At 44.5% G+C, this 26,422-nt stretch overlaps 10 protein-coding genes across 10 annotated transcripts; 6 read left to right on the forward strand and 4 right to left on the reverse strand.

The window, feature by feature from the left end:
• Nucleotides 1–296: 296 nt before the first annotated feature.
• Nucleotides 297–1,486, forward strand: V865_001728 (uncharacterized protein; the record flags this gene model as incomplete). Its single annotated transcript, XM_066225542.1, has 4 exons — nucleotides 297–545; nucleotides 670–747; nucleotides 805–911; nucleotides 1,021–1,486. The coding sequence occupies 4 exons, from the start codon at nucleotides 297–299 to the stop codon at nucleotides 1,484–1,486; spliced, it is 900 nt and encodes a 299-aa protein (XP_066081639.1).
• Nucleotides 1,487–1,830: 344 nt separating this feature from the next.
• On the forward strand, nucleotides 1,831–3,887 carry V865_001729 (uncharacterized protein; the record flags this gene model as incomplete). Its single annotated transcript, XM_066225543.1, has 5 exons — nucleotides 1,831–2,016; nucleotides 2,180–2,920; nucleotides 2,982–3,045; nucleotides 3,156–3,727; nucleotides 3,813–3,887. 5 exons carry the CDS (start codon nucleotides 1,831–1,833, stop codon nucleotides 3,885–3,887), a joined length of 1,638 nt encoding a protein of 545 aa, XP_066081640.1.
• A 347-nt stretch (nucleotides 3,888–4,234) lies between these two features.
• Nucleotides 4,235–6,257, reverse strand: V865_001730 (uncharacterized protein; the record flags this gene model as incomplete). The annotated part of the gene is made up of 9 exons (XM_066225544.1): nucleotides 4,235–4,255; nucleotides 4,332–4,612; nucleotides 4,746–4,812; nucleotides 4,873–4,924; nucleotides 4,980–5,076; nucleotides 5,178–5,326; nucleotides 5,510–5,612; nucleotides 5,743–5,987; nucleotides 6,070–6,257. The coding sequence occupies 9 exons, from the start codon at nucleotides 6,255–6,257 to the stop codon at nucleotides 4,235–4,237; spliced, it is 1,203 nt and encodes a 400-aa protein (XP_066081641.1).
• A 542-nt stretch (nucleotides 6,258–6,799) lies between these two features.
• On the forward strand, nucleotides 6,800–9,897 carry V865_001731 (uncharacterized protein; the record flags this gene model as incomplete). Its single annotated transcript, XM_066225545.1, has 17 exons — nucleotides 6,800–6,839; nucleotides 7,085–7,109; nucleotides 7,174–7,209; nucleotides 7,286–7,389; nucleotides 7,472–7,701; nucleotides 7,812–7,889; nucleotides 7,945–8,098; nucleotides 8,236–8,380; nucleotides 8,440–8,464; nucleotides 8,526–8,580; nucleotides 8,641–8,706; nucleotides 8,764–8,794; nucleotides 8,860–9,034; nucleotides 9,104–9,113; nucleotides 9,176–9,257; nucleotides 9,324–9,474; nucleotides 9,580–9,897. The coding sequence occupies 17 exons, from the start codon at nucleotides 6,800–6,802 to the stop codon at nucleotides 9,895–9,897; spliced, it is 1,725 nt and encodes a 574-aa protein (XP_066081642.1).
• A 566-nt stretch (nucleotides 9,898–10,463) lies between these two features.
• Nucleotides 10,464–14,536, forward strand: V865_001732 (uncharacterized protein; the record flags this gene model as incomplete). Its single annotated transcript, XM_066225546.1, has 9 exons — nucleotides 10,464–10,787; nucleotides 10,889–11,885; nucleotides 12,002–12,441; nucleotides 12,501–12,541; nucleotides 12,606–13,045; nucleotides 13,104–13,370; nucleotides 13,432–13,780; nucleotides 13,837–14,422; nucleotides 14,492–14,536. The coding sequence occupies 9 exons, from the start codon at nucleotides 10,464–10,466 to the stop codon at nucleotides 14,534–14,536; spliced, it is 3,489 nt and encodes a 1,162-aa protein (XP_066081643.1).
• A 700-nt stretch (nucleotides 14,537–15,236) lies between these two features.
• On the forward strand, nucleotides 15,237–16,896 carry V865_001733 (uncharacterized protein; the record flags this gene model as incomplete). The annotated part of the gene is made up of 4 exons (XM_066225547.1): nucleotides 15,237–15,769; nucleotides 15,946–16,034; nucleotides 16,117–16,366; nucleotides 16,638–16,896. The coding sequence occupies 4 exons, from the start codon at nucleotides 15,237–15,239 to the stop codon at nucleotides 16,894–16,896; spliced, it is 1,131 nt and encodes a 376-aa protein (XP_066081644.1).
• Nucleotides 16,897–18,664: 1,768 nt separating this feature from the next.
• V865_001734 (uncharacterized protein) lies at nucleotides 18,665–19,318 on the reverse strand (the record flags this gene model as incomplete). The annotated part of the gene is made up of 1 exon (XM_066225548.1): nucleotides 18,665–19,318. The coding sequence occupies one exon, from the start codon at nucleotides 19,316–19,318 to the stop codon at nucleotides 18,665–18,667; it is 654 nt and encodes a 217-aa protein (XP_066081645.1).
• A 25-nt stretch (nucleotides 19,319–19,343) lies between these two features.
• Nucleotides 19,344–22,349, reverse strand: V865_001735 (uncharacterized protein; the record flags this gene model as incomplete). Its single annotated transcript, XM_066225549.1, has 7 exons — nucleotides 19,344–19,704; nucleotides 19,761–19,890; nucleotides 19,957–20,832; nucleotides 20,897–20,989; nucleotides 21,039–21,518; nucleotides 21,584–21,654; nucleotides 21,709–22,349. The coding sequence occupies 7 exons, from the start codon at nucleotides 22,347–22,349 to the stop codon at nucleotides 19,344–19,346; spliced, it is 2,652 nt and encodes an 883-aa protein (XP_066081646.1).
• A 380-nt stretch (nucleotides 22,350–22,729) lies between these two features.
• On the forward strand, nucleotides 22,730–23,410 carry V865_001736 (uncharacterized protein; the record flags this gene model as incomplete). Its single annotated transcript, XM_066225550.1, has 2 exons — nucleotides 22,730–22,921; nucleotides 23,021–23,410. The coding sequence occupies 2 exons, from the start codon at nucleotides 22,730–22,732 to the stop codon at nucleotides 23,408–23,410; spliced, it is 582 nt and encodes a 193-aa protein (XP_066081647.1).
• Nucleotides 23,411–23,653: 243 nt separating this feature from the next.
• V865_001737 (T-complex protein 1, zeta subunit) lies at nucleotides 23,654–26,168 on the reverse strand (the record flags this gene model as incomplete). Its single annotated transcript, XM_066225551.1, has 11 exons — nucleotides 23,654–23,681; nucleotides 23,753–23,812; nucleotides 23,883–24,273; nucleotides 24,391–24,554; nucleotides 24,670–24,930; nucleotides 25,043–25,392; nucleotides 25,479–25,664; nucleotides 25,735–25,770; nucleotides 25,825–25,883; nucleotides 25,959–26,001; nucleotides 26,094–26,168. The coding sequence occupies 11 exons, from the start codon at nucleotides 26,166–26,168 to the stop codon at nucleotides 23,654–23,656; spliced, it is 1,653 nt and encodes a 550-aa protein (XP_066081648.1).
• Nucleotides 26,169–26,422: the final 254 nt, after the last annotated feature.

The raw sequence follows: 26,422 nt of genomic DNA on the forward strand, positions 1-26,422 counted from the left end.
CGATTCTGATGTTGTTATGCGACTATTTGCCTGCCACAACTGTAATGAGAAGAAGATGAAGAAGGATGAGGGAGGGAGGGAAGATAGGTAGGCTCAAACGTCATGTCTTGCCCTCAGCGCATATCACGTGACATCACTCCCACCTTTGTTTGGACACATCTTGCGGACTGTGAAGAGCGCCTCAAGGTTGAGAGTCTGTCCAATTGCTTCAACTGATCTATCTATTCATACTCAGACTACAGCAAAGACATATAACCGGGAAAAAGCACTGCCTACAAGCCTGACGTACAGCTAAAATGCAATCCCCTCAACCTATCGCCTCCTCGTCATCATCAGCCATCCCATCTTCCTCAACAAGTTCAGCAAATGGTAAACCCGACAGACTATACGTAGGGAACTTATCACCCACTGTAGATGAATATACTCTGATACAGATATTCTCAAAGTATGGTAAGATCACCAAACTAGACTTCATGTTTCACAAGACGGGCGTGTTGAAAGGTAAACCAAGGGGATTCGCTTTCATCCAATTTACAGATAAAGATGTAAGTCTTACCTCACATAAACTTCAACATCGATCGCGGCAATTACAATTATAACTAGCAGTACATACATGCATTGGTATCTTGGAAGCATTGATGCTGATTGATCAATCTTTGATATCGATAGGATGCACTCAAAGCGATGATCAAATTGCACGATAGATTACTTCGAGGTAGGAAATTGGTAGTTACCTATGCAAGTTCCGTAAGTCTCATTCGATCCCCATTCATGTATCGTATGAACCCCGCTGATACCCATCAGGCACCTCCCGAAAACCTACCACTGATCAATACCAAAGGTCGTCGACCGAATGATCCATCTAAGACGACGACTCTGTCCTTGTTGAAAAGTTCCAAGAAACCTCAGAGGTGAGTCAAGTCATCCCGCCGCACTTACTCACCACCAATACCAATCAGCTGACCCTTCGATATGGCACACATGAAATGAGCTGATTTTCGTGATTTGGGTCTGATACAGTGCCGCAGCTCAGATAGCAGCCATGGAGGCTAAACTCGCTCATATGAAACGAACCAAACCTGTCGACGAAGATTACGTACCCGGCTTAGGAGGATCTACACCTTCCTCTAGGAATGGTACACCGGGCCTAGAAGGATCCCCCATGCCGGGAGAGCAAGGGGAGGAGGTGGAGATGGGGGAGGAGGAGGCTGAGAGAGCTGCAGAAGAATTGGAAAGGGAGATGAAAGATTTAGTAAATCAAGAAGGATCATCTACACCTCTACCTATAGATCCCAGTCGGTCATCCACTCCTGTTCCAGTCGAGGACGATGCCAAGAAAATACCCCTGCCTCCTAAACCTGTTGATGGATCGCAATCGGACATTGTGATACCGCCAAAAAGCTCGACGACAGAAGGTCGATCAAAGCAGAGAGAAGAAGCTTTCAAAAAGGGTTTGGCCGGTTTACCTAAGAAACCTGTTTTCTAAACACATCCTGCTAGATATACTGCACTGTATAGCCTGTATTTTTCTTCAGACTCTGTATATTGATATGTATGCTAGTCTTTTATCACCCACGGAAGTTAGAGTACACTGTCTGGTTATACCAGTATTTGACACGACGTTCGGACCGTCTAGCTCCGGGCGGGGTACTGTCTAACCTCCACTCGATGGCTTCGGTTCGTTCGACTCGAGCTGACATGTTGGGTGGTTCTTACTCGTACATTGCTGCATGCCCAGATGCTTTCTCAACTATACTCCCATGACTGAATAGGATCCAACACCTCCTCAGAAGCAGGTCAGGAAAAGGCCTCTGCACAGAGTATCTCAAGATGTCGAGATCCCTCCCACTAGTCAGATTACCTTCTAATGCTCTAATCCACCGATTCGGTTCCCCCAATACTTCCTCTGCGAACGCCTTACTTCGATTCCCATCGCAAGGATGGACGATAAATAGATCGAAGAGGGAGGGATGGGCGGTGGTGGGTGATTCCGAAGGAAGGAAACTGGCTGTTGAGGTGGGTCATTCTACTTTACCTATAACCTGAGAATTACTTCGAACATATCCAGAACGACTGTCGAGAGAAGATTTCAATATATGATATACTCATCGGGCTCAGACGGATATGACAAACCCTCATAGCCAGTACATCGACTAATATTGCTACTGTCACACCCTAGACCCTCCTCTCACGACATCGTATTCATCCGCTGCCCTCTCCCCCAGGTCCATTCCCCCATATAACATCCCTCCTTTCCTCCTCTTCTTCTTCAACAGGAGAAATATCAAGTTACAAACCCATACGGCATCTTGCATTCTCTCGTCCACCATCTTCAGGCGATTTCACAGATTTCACCGCCCGTTATGGCGCACTACAAGAAGAAGATAAACTATCTTTTCGAGAAACTCTCTTATCCACTTTACATCCTACTCCATCAAACGAAGAGATAGAGAGAGTAGCAGGTTTGATGAAAATTACCAAACTTCTTGATCTTCCTATGGTCAGTCTATCATCCGGACAAACTAGAAGATCGAGAATCGCTGCATCGTTATTGACTAAACCTGTTTTATTGATTTTGGAAGATCCAATGGCAGGGTTGGATATACCCAGTAGGAAAGAGGTATCGCACACTCTAGGAGAATTGAATGATAGCGGTGATATTAGGATTGTATTGGTGTTGAGAGGGAAGGGTACGGAAGATGTACCGGATTGGATAACGAATGTTGTTGAAGTGAAAGATGGGAATGTATGGATAGGCGATAAAGCGCAATATGAGGAGTCATTAAGGACGAGAGCAAACATTCAGGCAGATAACGAGAAGGCTAGTATACAGGAATTATTGGATACGAGAGCAGATGATAAGAAGAATTTGGTCAACTTGGATAAGGTCTCGGTCAGTTATGGAGAAGGAAGTAGACCTGTGAGTTGAGAATCGTATCTACTATTTTTCTAACTTACACTGAGATCGAATCACTACCTAGGTCCTCAAAGAAGTTTCGTGGAGTATAAAAGAAGGAGAGAAATGGCATTTGGTAGGAGCCAATGGTGAGTTAATAGTACTTTACATTAACATCGTACATCTAGCACATTGAGGACGTACGATGCAGTATACGATTTATCCTATACTGACCTTATTCGTTTACTTTTACACACAGGCTCAGGCAAGACAACCCTTCTCTCAATCATATTAGGCCATCATCCGCGATCATTCTCCCTCCCCTCTACCTCTCTCGAGTTGTTCTCAAAGCCTCGTCGAGAGATTCCCACAACCACCTTGAGAGGAATGATAGGCCACACCTCACCTGAGATCTACTCTTCTTTCCCTAGGGGTATGGGTCTAACCGCCTACTCAGCAGTGGGAACAGGCTTCAAAGGGATTTTCTCAAGATCGGAATTGGATGAAAATCAGAAGAATCGTGTATTGTACCTCTTAGATCAGGTCAAGGATTTACTACAACCTACTGTCGGTACTGGTGGTATAGAGTCAACGAAGGGAATGGATTTGAAGGAAATTGCACTTAGACCATTCGCTCACTTTACACCTCCCCAACAGGGTTTGATACTATTCCTTCGGTCAATAGTAGGTAAACCAAATCTGTTGGTACTTGATGAACCCAGTCAAGGGATCGATGAGTTCATCTGGGAAAGATGTAAGGCCATTTTGGAGAGGGAGTGGAAAGATAATGAGAAGATGGCTACGATTGTAGTCAGCCATTATGAAGATGAGGTGAGTACTGCTTACATCGTTACGGTATTCGTTATTAGTTCAAACGGAATGGAACTTAGGCTGATGGGTTCAATGGCTCGAATAGGTACCTTGGAAAAAAGGTAGAGGTAAGATACTGAAGTTGGATCAAGGTATAGCTACGGTTGAGAAATCCATATAACCCTTTTAACGACCATGTACATGGAGTACAGTAAAATTGTACATGAATAGATGGAAAATGAACCTAGACGCGATTTTCACTTCACAGGAGGAATGGGCGAAGGAAAGGTCACCCTCGAAATATGTATACATCAAGTTGATAATGAGAGAATAATGCATTATTATGAGTCGGACTATAATTATTCTTATTCCACTCTTAAACACCATCTATAAGATTCCTTTAATCACGATTGTAAATTATAACTTGACATTCTATTTCTCCTACCTCTTCCGTGGTTCATCAGAGATTGCAGTTGTATGTTCGGTATTTGTTTTATGATAGAGCGCAGTGAAGCTAGTCTTTGCCCATTAGACGTTCTTTCGATGTTCCTATAGACACGATACAAATAGCATTAGTCCCTTTCCTTCTTATTGTGTATCGATATCCATAAAGAACACCACTTACAGGCTTGTGATCCACCTCATGATCAACATGCACGAAACACCTATCTACCTGCTTCAACCGTTCTATTTGATCCTGCAAATCTTGAGCTATATCATGCGCTTTCCACAAGAGCATATCGGGAGGTAAGACAATGTCCACTTCGACAAAGTAGTTAGGTCCAGAATGATACACCCTGACTGTATCGACTGAAGTGATGTGTTCGGAGAATGTGAGGGCCTTGTATGTTACGAGGTTTATGAATTCTGTTGGGGCCGCGATACCTGCTAGGAAAGTGAATTGTTCTGAGTGGGTGGAAAACGGTATATCAGCATGAAGTAGTGTCGCGGTGATCTCAGGAGATGTGAAAGATGTGACACGGCCGACGACATATCATAGGAAGATGTTATGGACAGCTACGAGAGATATTGTACTTACCGTATACCGTTCTTGTCCAGACTGTGATAATACAGATAGCGATGACAGTAGCACCCATAGGATCGATCTGAACTACTATCAGTCTGTTGAACATTGTTTGAAGAATGAAATGAAATCGTTTACTCACCCACCAAGCCAATTTGGCACCACCAGCGGCAGTCAATATACCAAAACCGTTACTGCAGTTGTCATATATCAAGCTATTGATGCCCAGACTGAAAGGATCGTACTCACGTTAACAAATCATTCCTGTGATCTTCCCATAATACCTGTACTTGAGACGAGGCTTTTCTAATTGCCATGCAATATAGGAACAAAGAGAATTTCACGGCTACAACACATCACACATCAGAACAATGATAGTTTAGCATACAAATCTATCACTTCGGAAGTCGATAGGACGGCAGTTGTGATGAGTACACGGCAACTCACCGAAAGCAACACAGACCGATATAATGGATGGTAAGTGGAATTTCTGCAGATCGTCCCCTTTGTGAGTTACGAATTCTTGGATGGACATGACGATAAGGATGACGTTAACTCCTCCCATGATTGAACCGTAGACTATATACTGTGGTAAGCTTCCAAATCCATTTCTATATCAAGGTATATGAGTAGCTTACCGATGTTACCACTATTGACAAAAGACGGATATAGAAGTGATAAGCTGACGTTAGAACCTCAACGATAATCAGAAGACTTACACTGTGAATCTTGATATCAGCTTCATCATTACAGAGTAGTAACGCCGGGGAAATGACTACTCACTAGTCTCGAATCTCGATCCTCTCACTGGCCACTTCTTTTCTTCAGCCTTATCTGATGCTCTATGAGCTGCCCACAGGATGAGATTCGCGAATGGGTCGACTGATAGGGACGATAAGTATTGTTGCAAAATAATCACTATATGTATATTGATGACTTACAGACTGTGCACGCAAAACCGATTGAGATCAGCCAAGATTCTTTTGTATTACTGAGATTTCAAAAGACTCACCGGCATCTACACAACTCGCAAACAAAGCTAACGAACCACTACTTATCGCAGCGTACAGCTGCACTATAGCCAACACTATATTGCATCCGAAAGAGATATTCACGGCCAATTTAACTTTTAGAGCATTATCAGTTGCATCTTGTTCAGCTTCTTGAGATAATGTATGCAAAGGTTTGAGTAAATCGTTGATTCGGGAATTTTGAGTTTCGTAGAAATCTGCTAATTTCCCTCCTCCTTTCTTACGTCTGTGTCACAAGTGAGTGCAGGTAAGGCGATGTCAGCTTAAGCTTATATGTGAATTGATAGACCTGTAAATGTGATACTCACTGTCTTATCTCTTCCAGATGAGCATCACTTATGAGTTTGTCTCTTAATAGCAGCGGATCCCTCTCACCAGCCTCTCGAGACACGACAGATGTGATACCCATCAATTCCAGGTCATCTGGCCGTTCGCCTATACTAGCTGGTCGAGAGGTGGTAGCTTGAGGTTCGATCTCGGTGGTAGCGGTGGACATGTCGACGGCTTTGGCTTTTCCTTTTCCTTTGGAATGGGAGGTACTCATAACGGCAGAGGAAGAAGGAAGATGGAAGCGAGTAAATCTATATAGTTTCGCAACGAGTCGAACTTTGATGTTGTCAGTACAGGACACGAAATAAATAAGCGCTCCGGATCGATGACCATTTTGCCAAGAAATATCTGTCAGTCCGATCTTGGAATCAAATCAAAAGGTGACTGACCGAGACTGCTTGCACCGCCCTGGTCGCTTGTCTGATATCGCAAAGGGGCACAGAGCATGAAACGTGACTGACACGTGCTGTATGTGGCTCGAGCGTCACAACACGAGATTCGGCAACGCGTCCGGCTAGAATTTCAAACATGACAAAGAGCAAAGGTTCAGATGATGGATATGCACCTGCTATGTACAATACGTCTGGACTGGAAAGCTCAGTCTGCTATCTGCTATAATTGATCAAGACACGTGTAGGAGCCTCAACGGTTATCATATTGGTCTTCATCAAGAAGATACACACGGAAACGTCACCGGAACCCTTAGATATGGCCGAAGACAAAGTAGAAGAGCAGCAATGGGGACGAGGTGAGTATTGGATTCCTGCCGAATTATTTGTATGTATCGGAAGCAGATGCAGATTCTTCAGACGGGAGTGACGCAGTCTATCAGGGCTGTCTGATAACAAGTCAAGGGGAAAGAAAGAGAAGATTAGATGCATCGGTGTGGTCTGTTCCGACATACACGAGACATCGTATTAAATATCACACACGATCATCTATCTTACTCAGATGTAGTAGCCGATTGCTCACTCTATCTCTAATCTTGCTTAGTCCTGATATGCGGAGGGATGAACTGGTGAGCCTCACCTTCACATTCCATTCAGACCGCTCCCTCAACTTACCCTTGATATGGGATGTAGGGCCTCGAATGGCCGTAAAGAACGTCCACCTAATTCGTAAGCTATCTGGATACTGCTTCCACAGCTGGTCAAAATGTTCCATCAGCTTACCGACACTGGAACCACCATTTAGAGCATCCGACCTTCTATCTCCTGTCATATTAAGATCTCTTAGTAATATCAAAATAACAAAACTCATCACAGGACCTTCAGCGAATTATGCTGTAGTCCTAGATAGTGAGTCATTTCTCCCACATTCTCACAAACTGCAATCAACAGATTACTGTACCTTTCTAATGACACTTGTTGTATTGTACAGTTTTTGGCGCCGCATATATATTCGGTAAACCACCTTCTCCGTCACTTGCAACTTCCCCAGATGGGATTATATCAGAGCATGCTCCAATCAAGATATCGCCGTCGGCAGTCGGCCTACCAAAAGGGGCGAAGTTCGTTTCCGGAGCTGCTGCAAGGGGTCATGTGCTACTGGTGGATGATCAAGGGGGTCTATGGGGATGTGGGAATAACGTAGTAGGACAGATTGGTCTTGTAAGTGGTACCATATAGGGACTTAGGGGAAATAGACGTAAGGGGAATGACCGTCAGAGATAGACGTTGGCAGGTAGAGAGTGTTATACTGATGGATCAGTTTCAAACAGCCTGTTACGATGCTCATCAATCAGTTCACTCGAGTAACGGGACCTTGGTCGAAAGACCCAGAAGTCAAGATCATACAGGTAAGCTGACGTTCTCGCAGGCACAATCGAGTATCAGTTGATAACGTTAACTCAGGTATCTGCCGGACACACATTCTCATTATTCCTCACGTCAAGTGGACAGGTCTTCGCAGCAGGTTCGAGTGAATGTGGACAATTGGGAAATGGTAAAACAGGTGAAAGGATAATTAAGAACGGGAAAGTAGCTTATGATGTTGAATCGCCTGCTCGTGAGTTGAATGAATTCAATCGAAACACCATTCAACCTTTCATTAGATACAGACAGCATATCTGTCATTTCCATTTTTTCTTTACCCTTTCTTGGCTTTCCGGTTGAGAAGTACTGATCAATATCAATTATGGTCAGGTCTGATACAAGGTTTCGAAAAACGAAAGATCGTACAGATAGCTTCAGGAAACCAACATTCACTAGCACTAGATGAAGAAGGTTATGTCTATGCTTGGGGTTATGCAGGTTACTCAAGATTGGGATTGCAGGATCAAAAAGATCGGTATGTTGGCATCGCTGAGCACGAATAAAGCGTGTAGCTGAGTTGGATTGTCCGGATAGATTAGTGCCTACCTTAGTGCCTCATGTGAATCAGCTAGAGTCTTCAAACGATTGGGGGTCTGCAGCTGATTGTTTCACTTGTTCAGTTTGCGGGAAACAATATCGCTTCGCGGGCTGCTGAAATTCTATGTGGACCAACGAGTAAGCTGCGCATGGTTTAACAAACTGTACATTGTATATTCAAGCTGACACGGGCGTTAGGTTCGATAGTGGTGAACAGACAGAAAATGTTCTTGATAGCGGGAAAATTCAAGTTGACAGGGGATGGTATGTCAACTTTCGACCTTTTGTAACATTTTACGAAATTAGCTGATTCCATGATAGGCTCGACCGGACAACCATATACGTATTTCAAGTACGTGATGTGGGATCTCTTAGGATATCTGCCAGGCGACTGACGATATGGTTTGGTCAACTTAGGTATATACAGGATAGTAAGTATTCACTATTTTTGGACAAGACCTTTCGAGCTAATACGGTGCAATCGATAGTTATGGCGTGTAAAGTCATTAAAGCTAGTTGTGGAGGATGTACCCATTTCCTTACCACCCCTGAGGGAGACGGTGTGATGACAGTGGGCTTTGGGCAAGGATGTGTGAGTTCACTCTTACGACTGAGATGCCTGTGGTGCATCAGACTGACGTTATGCGCCTCATCTCAATAGCTATATGGAGGTGAGCTAGGTGTCGGATTGACAGTGCGCTTCGAACAAATAGCTGATATGTAGTACCAACAGAACTTGGCCTTGGCCCCGACGTAGGTAAATCTGCTACCAAGCCAGTGAAGATTGAACCTCTATCCGGTGTGGACGTCATAGAGTGAGCTACCGAACGGCGTTTACACGTCATCTTTCTCAGAAAAGCTAACAAAGCACGTATGGACAGCTTGGCCGGAGGCGCGTTCTTCTCCCTGTTCTTAGCTCGACCTGATGCTGCTTTATCGGAACTCGATCGATATCCTGAACATATCGGGAGTCCAACGATATGTTTGGCATGTAACGAGGAGAAAGATGATGATCCGATGGAGTGTGAAAAGGTGAGTGTACTTCTTCAATCAATCATACACAGCACGTGGGAATACTCCTATCATCTTACCTCTGTCATTACATCGTCGTACCTTGCTGACCTGATCACAATCTAGTGTGATTCACCTTACCACCCCGAATGCCTTACCCCACCACTATCCGAACCACCAGAAGGAGAATGGTTCTGTCCCGCATGCGAATCACAAGCGGATGCAGGCCCAGACGATCCTTTCGAACCTCTGTCTATCGACGGGCCTAAACCTAAAAAGAAATCTCTAACTAAACCACCTTCATCGGTCGAAAGAGCTTCGACACCCAAAAGTTTTTCATCGCCTAAACCTGAAAGCGTCAGATCGAATGGGTCGAAAGGTACACCGGCACGGACGCCGACGGGTAAGAGGAAAGCTGATAGTGAGAGTGTACATGGTATGTGACATATCCAATTGATACAGCTTTTCAAAGGAATTTTCGTTCGCTCGGTGACGTGTTTGCGTCGTCGTCATGTAGGCTCAGCAAAGAAACAGAAATGAAACGACACCATCCTTTGATTGAAGATAGGTTAGTGGAGAATAGGTTGTAATCTTGCACACGGCACAAAACATATCTAAATCAACATGGAACCTACGATGAACAGTCTTGATACTCATTCATGCATTTTTTTGGTTGTTTTCAAAGAACGCTTTGATGGTGTCTTCGTGTCAGGCTTCCTTGACGATCCGTCTCCTGACGATCCATCATGGTGGCAGCGGTAACCTGACAACGGTAACTGAGCTTTCACCGCAGTGCGAAGTCTGAGGTCCTCTTCATCTACTGTGAGCTGAATAGCAGTATATATGCACTGCTTTGGCCTTGACTGTCCTCAGCTCTTCCCCTTCCTGTATACTCCTGTATACCATTCATTCATCTACTCACTCAATTGATACTATTTCAGCACTGATTGCTTTTTTACGTAACGTTACATCCGGCCCGTTGACGCTAGATCAGCACAGAGTTGAACAAGATGATGACCAGCTACAGATCGGTATTCCCATATCATATCCATACATCACCTCAATCACCTCACACCACTCATCTCGACCTTGACCATAAAACAAAGCTGCCCCAGACATCCGGCGGAATCCGTTGCGACCAAGTTCAGGATATCGTCACGACTACCCCGACCCCGACCCCGACCCCTACCACTTCGTCATCATCCCACCGAGTGGAGGTCCCGTCTCCCTCATCTGATCATCGTCAAGCGTTATCTAGACCTACTTCATTAAGAGAATCCAGGAGATCATCGTACATCAAGAGGTTAGAGCTATCTGCCGCTTTAGGGAAGGAGGTGAGTAGTTCATCTTGCACACTGTATATTGGATTGTACGGTAATGTGAATCTGGCTGACATAACGGCATCTCGCTTGATGGATATGACGACGATGATTAGAAATTCGGTCTTGATCATTTACAACTGTCCACATCACCATACGAAGAGGAAATAACCGTTGAACTACCATCGCCTGTTTCAGCTGATCAAAGGGAAATAGCCGTATCATACCAACCAGGTTGTGGTGAGAGCGATAGTGCAATGGTAGGATCAGCCGATATGAGCAAGAACGATACTATCCGACCTTCCACCCCACCTTCTCGTCCACCCACTACAGCCGTCAACATCCCCACTTCCAACAGAATCCGTAATCCACCACCACCCTCACCATTATCTAAAGTATCATCATCTTCCCCAGCCAAAGAGACTGAACTGCATGCCATCCCTCCACCCACTGCTGGAGCCGGAGCAGGAACAGAGATTACCCAATCTTCATCTTCCTTAGGTTCATCCGTTTCTCCTCCATCGTTAAAAGGTTTGAATATACCATTACGTTCACCTTGTTTCATACATTCTCATTTGGACAAACACGGTCATGGATCATTGCAAGATTGGTTGAAGAACAAGTCTACAAGCGGTGGTGGTGGTGGTGGTGGTGGTGGTGGTGGTGGTGGGAATCCATCAGGTAATATTTCATCATCATCGACTTCAACAACTAGTAATACCCAAGGAGGATCATCCGCATCTACTTATCGTGCTCCTCAGACCAACCATCATACAGGTACGAATCATCACTTAGGAAATACAACCAAACCTATTAGACAGCCATCATATAACCATTTCAAATCCCATACCAATACCAATACCAACACTCCCACGCACTCTTTACCTACCAGTCCAAATGGAAGTAGTAAATATGCTTCACCGACTTTAGGTAAAGATAAAGACACGGGATATGACTCTGATCAATCTTCGATCAACGGACATGTACTGAGAAACTTGAGTGGGAGTGCTCTACTGGATGGGGATCTGATGGACGGATCGGAAGAAGGAGGAAGTTTGACTAAGCAGTTGGCCGAGACTGCTCAGGGGGTCAGGGAGATGAGTAAGGAGCTGGGTAAGTGTCTCTCCTACTGGATTTCACAACTCATCCATTCATTGAAACATCGATACGACTAAATAGCGCTACAGTGCTTCAGTAATGCTAATATATATTCTTTCTACGCGTTGCAGGCCGTACCAAAGTTCGATCACGTATCCAGCACGTCCTAATCGTCACCAAAGCACGAGATAATCGCTTGATCAAACTCACCAGGGAACTTGCCCTATACCTGATGCAGAAAAAACCCGCAAATTCACCTGATGGATCCAGCCGACCAGGACATGAAGGACGTGATAGAGGAATGGTAGTTTATGTTGATGCACAACTAAGAACGTCAAAGCGATTCGATGCTGCTGGTATTCAACGAGATTATCCAGATTTGTTCAAACCCATCTCAAGAAGACGAAGTTCGAGCTCGGCTAGTGTTAGTACCTTGGGTAGTCTCAGTGCTTATCCCTCAACAACGAATATGTCAGATTTCCAAAAGAGGAATAAAGATGAGGGTCAACTTAGATATTGGACTTCAGAGATGTGTAGCTCCTCGCCTCACTTGTTCGATTTTGTGATCACTGTGAGCTTACCAATCTGTTATACAGAAAAGGAGGATTTTCTAGCTGATGAATGCGACAGCTCGGTGGTGATGGCACTGTACTCTTCACCTCATGGTTGTTGTAAGTCAGCTAGACTGCGAATTCCATAACAAGCACGTAGCTGATTGGTTTGATTGTATTATAGCCAACGAATTGTTCCCCCTGTACTGCCTTTCGCATTAGGTTCACTTGGATTTTTGACCAATTTCGATTACGCTCAATACAAGCAGACAATGGACAAAGTGGTCGACGAAGGGATCCGAGTGAATCTAAGAATGCGATTCACATGTACAGTCTACCGAGCAATCGCCCCTGAAGAAGCTGCCGAAGCGGCTAGTGCGAAAGGTGGCAAAAAACGTAAAGCAATCAAGAAACCTGGTGGTGAAATTCTGATGTCTCACGTCGATAAAGGTGGTTGGGAGAGTTTAGAAGGTCCGCCTTCTCAGGGGAGCTGCTCTGAAGCCGCCGGAAAGGATAAAGAGATACTTTGTTTCTCCACTAGACCCGTAGAACAATTTGAAGTTTTGAATGATTTGGTGGTAGATAGAGGACCTAGTCCCTATGTCAGCTTATTGGAGCTTTTCGGTCAGTCCATCTTCAATTCGACAAGTAGGGCAGTTCAACTGATACGTTGGCGAAATAGGTGACGAACATCATTTAACGACAGTACAAGCGGACGGTTTGACGGTATCTACACCTACTGGTTCAACCGCATATTCCCTTTCGGCTGGTGGATCTCTCGTCCATCCCCAGATTCCCGCTATCCTCATCACGCCCATCTGCCCACATACGTTGTCTTTCAGACCTATGTTGCTGCCTGACAGTATGGAGTTGAGAATATGCGTTCCATATAATTCTCGAAGTACGGCTTGGGCAAGTTTCGATGGTAGAGGTAGAGTGGAATTGAAACGTGAGCTGAACGTCATGTGTTGGTTGAAGAGTTAAAAGCTTACGTTCATGACACTGTTCAGAGGGAGACCATATCAAGGTTACCGCGTCGAAATACCCTTTCCCCACTGTGTGTGCGAATAAAGCATCTACCGATTGGTTCTCGTCGATCTCGCGTACCCTCCGATGGAACGAGAGAGAGAAACAGAAATCTTTCGTTGTTGTTGAAGAGGACTCTGAGCCACCTGCAGATACCAAGTCTCATCAGAGAAGCCATAACAAGAGGCAGGACTACAAAGAAGGAAGACAAGCTGCCGAGGCTGAAAGAGCGGCGGTGCGTGTTGAAGAGGATGAGAAAGGTAAAGAAGGAGAAGATGAGGACGAGGAAGAGGAAGATGAGGATGAGGAAGATGAGGAGTTTGATATTGATGAGTGAGCACGGTTCTGCATGTGATATGAGATAAAAATGCTGACATTTTTGGCAATAGCAAATCCGGTGGAGAAAACACCGAACCTTCCTCACCACCTATCGAAGCCGAGAACCTGCTTGCTCCTCCACCAAATAATAAAATACATTCCATGCTTGGTCATCCCCATAAATGCGGTGTGGAGACTCCCAATAGGTTCATGACGCCTTATGAAGCTCCACCTCCCCTCTCTCAGCGCCACTTGGTGGAAGCACTAGCAAAAGCTGAGATAAGGGAGAAGGACAATGAATCGGGTCAAAGGGATAATATAAGGGAAGATGGAAGTGCATTTAGATATAATGGTAGACATGGTGAACACCTTATACCGCCCGGAAGATCTAACCTTACTTCTCCAACGGAAAGCGAAAGTGTCGGCGAAGGAGAAGGAGAAGGCGATGAGACTGAAAGATCGTCGATGATGGATCAGAAGACACCTAGACCAATTATAACTAGTCATAATAGTCATCACCATCATCATAATGGCGAAAGAGTCAGGATCCAGTCTCCAACACACCACAAACACAATCATGAGCATCATCATGCGCATAGTGGCAGAGCAAGAAATGAGGCGAAAGGCAAGGCGAAAGCTTTTGCGTTCTTTGGTCAGGTAAGTTCAACTCAGGCAGCTAGGCTATTCGTCACGGGTGAACAGAGCTGATCTATCGGTGTGATATAGGATGATTCCGCGAGTGATTTAAGTGATGATCATTCTGATGCGTAGGAATAGGATCTCGGCAATTATGTTCATCTTAATCTTTTTACATAGAGCATCTTTTCGTTTCTGATTGGATTTGATTGATCTATTCTTTGTTAACGCTCTTGATGAGATGTATAACCATGTCGGATTAGGTCATTGGTCATTGGTCATCATCTTGGCTGTCTCCTTTGGCATGAACCAATACACTGGTGAGACCGGTAATTAATGTTACAATTATGTTTGAAGATGAAGCGTCCGTTTCATGGCTTGACGTCCTTTGATGATCCTGTTTGGGTTTGAGATAAGATCGAAAGGATCATTCGTGGATGTATGTATGGCCAGTGTCTCGCATACAATATCTGACTATCGCAGTCTTGGAGAAAAGACAGACTGCTGCATACATACAGCACGCACAGTGGCACAATCTCTTGATCTGCTCCGTGCGAATATCGATCTCAACAATCAAACAACAGCATTCTCAATCATGTTGATGATTTGAGAAGGCACAAACCGTTGCACACTCCTTATAATCGCAACAAAATCAGCTGATAGCTGAAATCCAACGTAATTACAACATCGCATCAAACAACAGGAAAACAAACACATCACCGTGCTAATTAACACATAACGATAAAACCATACTAAGATAGAACTGAACATAATAAAATTCCAATAATTTAACAGATTGTAACCGCACAACAAAAGATACGATCTACATTGAACGATGCCTCCGCAGCATCAACGTGATCTGGCAAATGATGCAGCGTACGATTCAGATGCGCAGACAATAGTGGTATCTGAACCGGAATCCGAAGTCGAGGATGATCATCAAAGGCGCAATCCTCCTCGAAAACATCGAGGAGTCAGATCAAAAAGTGAACTGTCAACTAACAATTCCACTTCCGATTCTGAGTCTGAGCGGGGGTCGAAGTCGAATCAACCTAAAAGATTGACATACGAAGAATTTCAAGACCGTTCCCGAGCTATCCATTCCAAATACCTCAAAGAGAGGGAAGAATCCCGCTGGTCAAATCGATACGAGTACGGCAGGAGATTTACGTCCTTCTGGAGGAAAGTGTGGGGATGGTGGTTCTTTAGATGGTTCTTACAGAAATCTCCATATTTACTTGCTTTACTGACTATAATTGCCGGAGGATTGATAGCATTGACGGGACCATGGTTGGATATGTGGGCTGTGGAAGTGTTGGGGGTAAGATATGGTGCTTGGGGGAGATGTAAAGATGGAGGAAAAGGACAGTGAGTACGAATCGTTCTGGAATTTTGATCTTATCCAGCGGTTATGTTAGTGGTTAGATAAATGGTTTGATCATCTCATGTTATGTGGTCATGTGGTAGGGATCGATAGTGGATGAACACCATTAAGAGTCTTGTAAGATTCCGAGCGGTGCTGATTTTTTGCTTTCATTGTATAGATGCTCAACACAGATATTTTACAACGGACCAAAAGTCGGGAATTGGTCCTTGAAAACCATCTCAGTAGTCTTACTGTGCTTCGGTATAGGTAAGTGCCCTTTGATTGCTAGAAGGGCGACATGTTGATACCTACTACATTTGCCTATTTGATTACTGTCTGTTTGCTCCAGTGGCACTCCTTCAATTGCTCTTCCTCCTTTACACATTCCTATTCATCCGCCACCATTTCGTCCAATCATGTTGCACCGATCCCGAATCTCTCGACGGTGGTAGTCGGTCGATACGTGCAAGACAAAGACGCGCTTCGAAATGGTTTGAGAGGACCATGGATATGAGTAGTATTGGATATTTGACATTGTCGTTGGTTCTGGCTGGGTGGGTTAGTGAGAGTGGGGCGGAGGGAGAGACAGGATGGGATCTGTGAGTTTACTTTCTGTTGGGCTATTCACTACATCTCCAGTGTAGTCATCGTTAGCCTCCTTGACCTAGTCTATCTCCTGAGCAAGTGATCAAGAAAGGTCCAACGTGTCCGGATTGATAAATCGATTCCATTTGTCATCGTGTCAGAAGTACAATAGTGACTCTATCGCCGAAAAACAAACAACATGTCTTTCATTTTACACAAGTAATCATAGTATGTACAGCGCGAATATAGGCTGACGTGGCTTCACATCACCGTCTGCATTTCCAGATCGATATGCCTCGCCATCTCTCCTTTCCTATGGCTATTCTTCCGCGTATTCTACCGATCCAAATTTTTATCTCAAGCTTCCAAGAAATGGAAACGTGGAGTAGACGTAGTGAAAAACGGACCTGACTCATACCCTGACTCGGAGTATGACGATGAAAGCGACACAGAGAGTGAGAGCGGGAGGGATATAGTATACAGTAGGAAGAGTGATGGGAGGAGGGTTGAGGGACCTAATGCCAACAGGAGGAGAATAAGGTAGCTGTAAACAGAATGAGAGACTGGGAAAGTTAAGATGAAACGCATATGGATGTTGCATTAAGCGCAGTATCACTTTTGCATATGTACAGTAGATGAATCTAGTCGGTTTTCCAGAAAAACACCTTGCTTTGAACACAATTCACTTATTGAGGGAGCTTGATTGACACTCATTTATCTCCTGGAGGTATTATATGGCGGAGAAAGTCTTGCACGAATTTGATGCCACAGATGCCGTCACTACCTCCCCGCTTCTTCCCGTGATGTCTTCTACTCGCATTTATACTAGAACCACTGTGTCTATGCATCTCTACTTCCTAAGAACCATTCCCAACATGCCTGGCCAAAGGATTTCACGAAAAAAGCGAGTAGAAATGGCCAAAGATGCCCTCACCATGAGAATCACTGATGTGGCTAGAAAACACAATGTGTCGCAACGTGCCGTAAGGTCCGCCATCAACAGAGCCCAAGATGACGATGAGGAAGACCCACAGAAGGACCGCCCTCGCAGTGGTAGACCTAGGAAGCTAGATAGTTATGATGATCGGCATATCAAGCATGTCCTCAAGCAGAATCGCGACATAGGATACAATGATGCGACATCTGCGCTCCAGGAGGTTGACATCAATGTTTCGACAAGACTTTGCTCTCTCCACCAAGAGAACTCATTTGAAACGAAACCTAGCACCTGAAAACCATACATATCAAAGTTGACAGCCTTAAAGCGATATAACTGGGCCCGAGAGTATCAAAACTTTGATTGGACGCGAGTAGTATACGTGGATGAGTCAATGGTCAAGTTAAACCATACCACCAGACAATGGCGATGGACTGAGGAAGGAGAGAAGTGGGATCGAGGGTGTACCAATACAACTGTCTTAGGAGGGGGCTCAGGTGTCATGATATGGGGAGCAATCTGGTGGGGAGGGCGATCTAAGCTGGTGAGGTTTGATACAAGCTAAAGCACAGGAGAGAGAGGAGGGGTCACAGCATACATCTATTGTACTCAAGTAACAGAAGGGCCGCTGAAGGAGATATGGACGAGGCTGAAGAATAGTTGGAGAAGCTATGGTACCCCCTACATCCTGGAGGATGGGTGTGGTGTTCACAAGAAGGAGGCAGCAGCAGCGGCTTGTAGAATTGGGTTCCAGTTCATCAATCACCCCCCCTATTCCCCTGACCTAAATCCTATCGAATTATGTTGGGCATGGCTTAAAAGACAGTTCGCTCTACTCAAGAGACATCCCACAAATGATGATGACGCTTTTGCAGCTTTGGAGAAGCTTTGGAATGACATGCCTCAATCGATAATTAACAATTGTATTCATGGTTTATTCAAGAGAAGGGAGATAGTTCAAAAAACTCGAGGCTGGAGTTCAAAGGAATGATATGTAAGCATCATTCTTTGATAATTTTCAGTAGAATACATAGCTGACAGTACCCATGCCGCGTTTTGTGAGTCTAGGAGCTGTGGTGTAGAAGTTGTAGCACTGTAAAGCTAGTAGATACCATTGAAAGTATGAATGCGGCATCAAATTCGTGCAAGACTTTCTCCGCCATATAATATACCATGTCTTATACGCATTAATTTAAACTTTCAGTTCTGGATGGCTCGATAAGATCCAAGTCCTTCTGTGAGCAGGTAGATATATGCATCGCCATGATCATCACCTATATCAGCAATACAAACAAAGATACAGCATTGTATAATGGGGATTAATCTCGTACAATTCAATCTATACAGTATCTATCATGTACGATGTGTCACTCTGCTAAAACCTCAACCCCATCCCACCCCATTTCTCACCCACCTCCCCAACTTTCAATACCACCGCAGCCGCATTTGCTCTTATCCTCCCCTCCGATCTCCCACCCTGTCCACCAGACACTTGATTACCCTCAAGTTCATCTTGGAAAATCGTCGTTGCCCATTCGCCTACTCCCAACACCAAGTCCGATCGTTCCATCATGAGGGATCTTCCACCATCCAATTCGTACGATGTATCCAAAACCACCAAACAAAGTTCTAAACTTGATCCGACAACCAGTGAATCACCTCCTTCCAGATTGTTATCATCATCATTACTAATTATCTTGTTGGTCGAGGTAAATCTTATTCCAAGTGTTAAAGCCAACTCTAACGCTTCTGGAGCTAAAACAGCTAAGAATGCGGGCGAATGTCTCGAGGCATGTAAGAGTACACTCAAAGTAATCAAGAATTTCTCTAATCCTAAAGGACTCATGATCATTCCTGTACCTGTACCTTTATATCCCCCACTCCCACCGCGCGATTCCCTAAGTGAAGTATCTTTATAATACTGCCAAAACCTATTAATCAAAGGCATGACAAAATATTCTCCGGCAATATCCTTAAACGCCATAATAGGTTTCGAAATAGTCGTACTTTGAGCCGTAGCAGAGGTCATTTGCGACTCTTTCAATGTTCCCAATTCAGCTACTAACGTTTTCTTCTTGTTTCCAACTTTCAGTCTCCTCTCTAGCTATTTCAGGAACCTCATCCCCCTTCTTAGCTCCTTTGGATAATAACTTGTTCCTCATTACATCCATCGTCTCTTCCAATTGTCCATTCTCAACAGTCTCCCTTCGAGAAGGTGGAATATCAGCGATCGTAAGGTATTTCTTGTGTAATGATGGTGGTAGAGTTTTCGATGGGAAGTCAATCTTCCTGGTTGTAGGCGGGGTAGGCACGGTTAGTCCAGCTAATTCCCTAGCTCCCATCGCTAAAGCGGTGAGAATCGCAGATTTCTGTTGAAGGGAATATTGAGTGTTGAAATATTGTTCGACGAGGAATCTACATGCGCGAAATCAGCGATCCGTTTGTGATCGTATTGAGCTGAAGTCACTCACGATGCCACTTGTTTGGGTGAACATGCTACCAAAGCGTTCATTATTCCCTGACGCTTCTCATCGAATCCCTCAAGGTTGAACGGATCGTTCAGTCCCAGTGTCATCAGCGTGACAGCAACAGTATTTTCAGCTGTTCGTTAAGGAATCTGTCAGCTGAAGTTCATTGGCGGAGTTTCACTCAAACCTTCTGACTCACCTAACTCCGTTCCAAATTCCCTTTTCGCTCGAATCAACCCTTCTCCAAATCTCAAACCCATCTCTATACTTTCAGGTTTATCCCTCTCCTTCAGCAAAGCCACTAATTGTGGTATGTATACAGGTCTTGTCACCTTCTTCTTCTGTGTGGCATCGATGGCCAGCGATGGGTCCGCAGCTACTTCTTCGAGGTATGAGGGCGTAGGTGAAGGTGATCTTGATGAAGAGGGGGAAGAAGAGGCATAACCTTCCATAGGATCGTCAAGCTGGTCAGGATCAAGCATCACGATTTTGGGTTTCGACTTTGATAATGCTTTGGGCTGTTTCGGCGCGGTAGTTCTACCACGTTTAGGTGGTTTTGGTTCAGCTGGTAGGGATACTGGTAATGTTGCTGGTGTACTTCTCACATCTGCATCTTGTTCTTGCCATCCTAAGAGCCACTCTTCCCCAGTCTCAGTCTCGTCGATGACCGCTACTTCATCTCTAATCCCAACGATCCTTCTTAGCCACCTACACTCCTCTCTACCTTCGCCATTGCCATCCCAGATCCCTGTAAACTTCAATCTCTTCATGCCGCCCGTCGCTTTCTTCGGATTCATCTTGGGCATCCCATCAGTACCAACATCTTCTAGACCTTTTCGAAGATCCTCAATCTCTTCATCCACCTGGATCGCAGATTTTACGGTATTGTCCTCTGGAATAGTCAGTTGACTTATAATCTCAGCTACTAACATCCCCAGTCGACGTATCGAAGCGTCAGGATGCGACAGATACGATCGGAATGCCATGATGAGTCTGGACCGATGGGAAAGGGCGACGAGCCATGGAGATAGAGGTGGAAGAAGTGACAAGGCAAGAATGAGTATATGCGTTAGATCTGAAGACCAATGTGAGACGCAAGTTAGTTGAAAGTCACGGATGAACCGTTAATGCTGACTTACTGAATTGTTGGCTGTATAAACTGAACTTGACGTATTTCGGATCGGTCCAAGTTTCTATAATACTACTGATAAATGATTTGATCCCTATACCGTCTTCGTCAGCTAGCGGTACTTGTCCCGACAAAAGTTAGCTGGTCTTCACCACTCTTGGCAATCCATCCAACTATCAGTCTATTCCTAGCTTGGTCTCTTTGATCACTCAGTTTCAACCTGCTCTTTCCACTTAGCACTGTACGAAGTACAGCATCCCAAGCTTCTTCGCCTAGTTTCGGAGATCCTATAACACTGGTCAATACCTCTACAGAGCGCTTGATGCGAGTGTCTGGTCTATCTGGCTCCAAAGGGGATGAAGGTGGTATCAGGTTAAACGCAAGATGCGTGATTAGCGAATCGACGAAAGATGCCAAAGTCGAGGAAGGTAGCTGGAGGAATATCGAGGGGAGGTATTCTGCAGGATAGGGTCGTAGAAATGATGTCGAAGGGGGGTGTAGATGTTGTAACAGGGAAGGTAAGAGTGATGGGAACAATGACGGAATCCTCGAGTCCCCGAATGACGGTGATGAAGAAAGTAGCCCAATCGCACATAGTTTCTCGAATACAAGTCGTATAGGTGTGGTGTCTGCTGTGACATATGACAGGCTTCTTAGCAATCACAATCAGTAAGCAGTAGATGAATATAGAGCTTACCAGACCCGCTACTCTGCGAAAGCTCAAACATAAGACCTTCTAGCTTGATGATCAATCGATGGAAATACAGTCTGGAATGCGTGTAAGCTATTTTATCACATTTTAAAGCAGTCAATATAGCCCACCTCGCTTCCAATGCCTTTTGTACATCCACCAATCCACCCTCTGCCTTCCATCTTCCAACTGCATTACCCACTTTCGCAGGTAAACCCACGCACGATCTTACAGCTTCTTCCCATTGTATAATCTTCGTAGCATCCTCTTTTGACTTTCCTTTACTATCTTGGCTGTATATCGAATAATACAAATCATCTATACTATATATGCTTACCAGCTCTTCAAGTAGATCAAGCAGGAAATTCCGAGGAGGTTTGACTAGAGCATTCTGTCCTGGTTTAGGTGTATTCAAGTAAGTCGGCAGAGTGGTATACGAGCATAGGGCTATATTTCTACGTATCTGGAGTCCATCGGGGGTTTTGGCAGGTACGAAGAATGATTTCAGATTCTGTCGGTCTTGGGAATTAAGAGTATCGTAGAAAGTAGGTACGATTTGGTTGAGCAGTGAATCCTGTATGGAGGGTAGGTACCTCGTAATTGACCTAAGGTCTTCTGGGGATATATGATCCGGTAGTATTGAAGGAGGATGGATATGGAGGGACTGGAGGGTGGAGGAAAGTTGGAATGCCAGATCATCAGGTGAGAGGGAATTGGGATTTCGAAGGGTGTCTCGTAAGGTTTTGAGAGCCGAGGCGAATGTTCCGGTCATATCGATGTCATATATCTGATACTGATGTGGGCTGATGAGGTCATTTGTTCACTTCCAGCGGGTGTTTATGGAGTTATTCAAGTGTGTGTCAGACAGGAGAAGAGGAATAGAGAAAGAGAGAAAGAAAGGAGTAAAGCATGTATGTAGCTGCAATGTTTTCGAAAGTGGAGGTAAAATATCTGAATATCTTCCACGTCATCACTTGTTCATCCCCCATGCAAGCCCACGATTCTGTAGGAGAGGAAGGTTGAATGTTAAAAAGGTGTTGATTCTCCATCTCCAGGTGTATCATCCATACCAGAAGCCAGTCACATCAAGCAGATCAGCCAGGCAGGCATTCGCAAATTCAGAGTGGTATCGTCGTACAAATTCATTTTAATATGTCATCGCTCCTCGAAGAAGCACATGAAATCCTCCCTCCTACCACCTCTTCCTCATCGATAGACCCCCCTCCAATCCCCTCGTTCCAACTTCGCCAGTGTATATGTGGTGTCGACACCGAGCTATTGATACAGACATTCGACGATAGGGTATTAGCGATAGTAACTCAGAATGGTAAAGTAGGATGTTTAGTGAGTCCCCATATATCATCAAGTGCAATCCACGTTCTACATATTCGTAACCGATCCCCCCGAGAAGAGAACAGAGGTTGATGTACGATAATTTATCAGACACAAGCTTCTCTCCCTCCTCATATCCCCTTACCTCCCCCACCCAAACCTTCCTCCAAATCTATCAACGGGCATTCATCCCCTTTGGACATACTCGAAATCCTTCCTACGCCTTCACCATCCCTCACTCTCACTCCATTATTGGGTTCACCGCCTAATCCCACATTATACGAATTGTACATCACACAAATAGCGACATTGATATTTTGGGCTTTGGAAGTTTCTGGCCAAGGCAGAAGGAATGTCGTTGTGGGTTTATCACTCAGGACGCAACGACAGACCAGCGAAGGGCAAGATGAGGATGATGGAGAGATGCTAGATGAAGGTGAGAGACTGCGTTATGCCGGGATTATGGACTTAGTCTCCCAGTGGTCAGGTCCATCAGAGTAGATATCTATCAGTGGTCGAATTCTTATTTGCTCAGGTCCTATCTTTGAAGACTTCTGCACTTTTTACTTCATTGTTCAATGTTCATGAACCAGTTCACTTATACCAAGCATGCTATATGTACCGTTAATGCCTATATGAGAATGAGAGATATGCATTTTACACGTTATGTATCTTGTATATGTATTTATTTTTTGTTTTCGTCATCGCTTTCCTTCTGGAATCCATCGTCAACAATCAATTGATCTATGGTCCAGGTCCCTCAGGTTTTAATCTACAATTGGAGCAAACCATATCAGCTTGATTGGCTCGCTTATACTATTGGGTCAGCTGAAAAGCACTTACGATGATCTACCAGCTCTCAACACTTCATCCACATTCAACAAATTCACACCGATCGTAGCACTAAATTCAGATGATACCATCAATCAGCATAAAAAATTCCCTTTACGGCCTGTGGTTCAGGAACACTCACGCTCCATGTAACATTTGTCTCTTTACTCTATAATTGTCCCAAATCCCTTCCAAAACGGGGTTGATAGGTTCACCCGATTTCAAATCCAATCCTACAGGATCATCCGTCTCTTCTTGTTCTTGTTGTAGCGCGACAATCGAATCTTGTACGTCAAACCCACCATTCTGAGCTAAAGTCTTGGGAATAATCAAAAGTGCTTCTGCGAAAGCCAATACACCCAATTTGGCTCTTCCTTTGGTAGACTTGAGGGCAGTTTGTAAATGCGCTGAACAGGCAATTTCGAATGCACCCGCACCTGGAATTAGGGAGTTGTCTTCGACGGCATTTTTCACGGATCGGAATCCGTCTCGGAGAGCGTCTTGAATTTGGGTCATGGTGTGTGCGTTGGGACCTGTACAGTGTGTACAGATTAGCTGGTTCTCCCTGAGTGGAATGCCTCGAATATGTAAGAGAAAGGGAGGTCGATCAAGTGAAGGATTAAACTAAGTCATATTGCCTATTCACTCACCCTTGATCAACATGGTAACACTCTTTGGCTCTTTGACATCTTCCACGAAAGTATACTTCTCCTCTCCGAGGGTATGTTCGTAAACCAGACCAGCCCAACCAAGTACATCAGGAGTGAGATCATCGACCGAGTTTTGAGCTACACCACCACAGGCAAATTGTAGCCTAACATGGAGGAAAAAGCAGAATCAGTCAGACATATTTCGTGATCAGAAGGGAATCATCTCATGACAATCCAAACATGGGAGTTCTCATATAACATGACAAAAATCCAACTCACCTTTCCATATTCCTCCTCTTCGCTCTCCTCAACGCGAAGATCCCATTCTTAGCCAAAACATCCAAAGACATCGGATCAATACCTTTTTGATTGATGACAACGAAATTCTTGGGTTTCTCATCGGATCCTACAGTAACATCACAAACTTGGTTCTTGAACTCTACAATCTTTTGTAATTTTGAATCAACGAATCGACGTTCGGATTCTACCAATTTTTCACGTTGTTCGGCTGAAGAGTAGAAGAATCCTGAGTTTACCTCGCTACGGACACACAATCAACTATCAGCATAACACATCCAACAAAAAATGTTTATATCATAGTAACCCGTTAGATAAGATGACACAGCCACCGTCCAATGGAGAGGCAACTCACGTTTTCTCATATTCCAACGAAACATTCAAACTCAATACAAAAGCGTTCTCAACCCTCTTAGGCATATCGGGATGTCTAGCTCCATGATCCAATACCAAACCTCTAATCAAAGTCGTATCGGTATCAGTCTTATGTTGCATTTTCATGATTTCGATCATATGTAAATCGATTGGATCTCTCTTAGAGCCATCTTCATTTTCGGGAGGTTGAATGGCCAATACGGCATCGACAACGTCGGCAGAGAGTTTTTGAGCGAGTTTGGAATGAAGTTTTGTAGAGAGGGATGTGTGAGCGACGGAGATTAAGTTGGATCGATCCATTGTGGGAGTTTGTCTGAAATCGTCAAGGAACTATGTCGAATCATCGCAATATCAGCTCTGAACATACCAACAGGGATAGAGACCCAGAGAAGTAATGCCTGGTAGATGCGACTCACCTTCAAAGCTTCCTTTTTGGCTAGATCAAACCCTTCACCTATTACTCTAGGATGTACACCTTCTTGAATATACCTATCTGCCTGTTTCAACAGTTCTCCGACTAACAAGACTACTGAGGTAGTACCATCCCCTACTTGTTCATCTTGAGCTACGGCAGTACGAGCTATCATAGCTGCAGTGGGGTTCTACGTCGACCGCCACGGACGTGAGTTTATAGTACTAAGTTGCAATTAAGTTGGAGTGAAATACACTTACCTGAATTTGCATTTCTGACAGTAATACTTTTCCATCCTACATACATTGTGTCAGCTATGTATATACGGACTGCGCTTTGCGGCAGCTCACTTTGGTCATTTTGATCTGACCTGATCCATCTACAAGCATTTTAATCGTACCTCTTGGTCCTACCAGTTGAGAAAATCCACTTCATCAGTATATGGACTTCCAACATCTTCTATACGCTCGGTTCGCTAGCTTACCAAGATTGGATTTGACGACATTTGCAAGACCGACTGCACCGGCCTATAAAGCACAGGAAGATGATCAGCTAGATGCTCATGAGAACTAGATTGGACAGCTAGTTGATGAGGAGCAATAAGTCGACCTCTACTCACAGTGTTCACTTGTAAAGCCTGAGTACGACGGATACTCTCCGCTCGGGGATTGATGAGCTCGATACTGCTAGACATGTTGAATCTCCTGTTGATTGACTGTCCTGTTCCAGTCTATAGTATTCCTGAGCTCTTTCGTGACTACTGAGCTATTGCGAGAGACACGGTGAGATTGTCAACGGTGTATGAAACAGCTTGGAATATGTTGGAATGATCCTGGTCTATGAAAGTTGAACATTTCATGGTATTTCGTCAAAACGCGTAGAAGGAATCATCTCATATCTTGAACCACGTGGAGGCATTGTCTGTTTCTGGGTTTATGGCAATTTATC

The sequence above is a fragment of the Kwoniella europaea genome, chromosome 1 (assembly GCF_036810445.1).
Source record: "Kwoniella europaea PYCC6329 chromosome 1, complete sequence".
Lineage (NCBI taxonomy): Eukaryota > Fungi > Basidiomycota > Tremellomycetes > Tremellales > Cryptococcaceae > Kwoniella > Kwoniella europaea.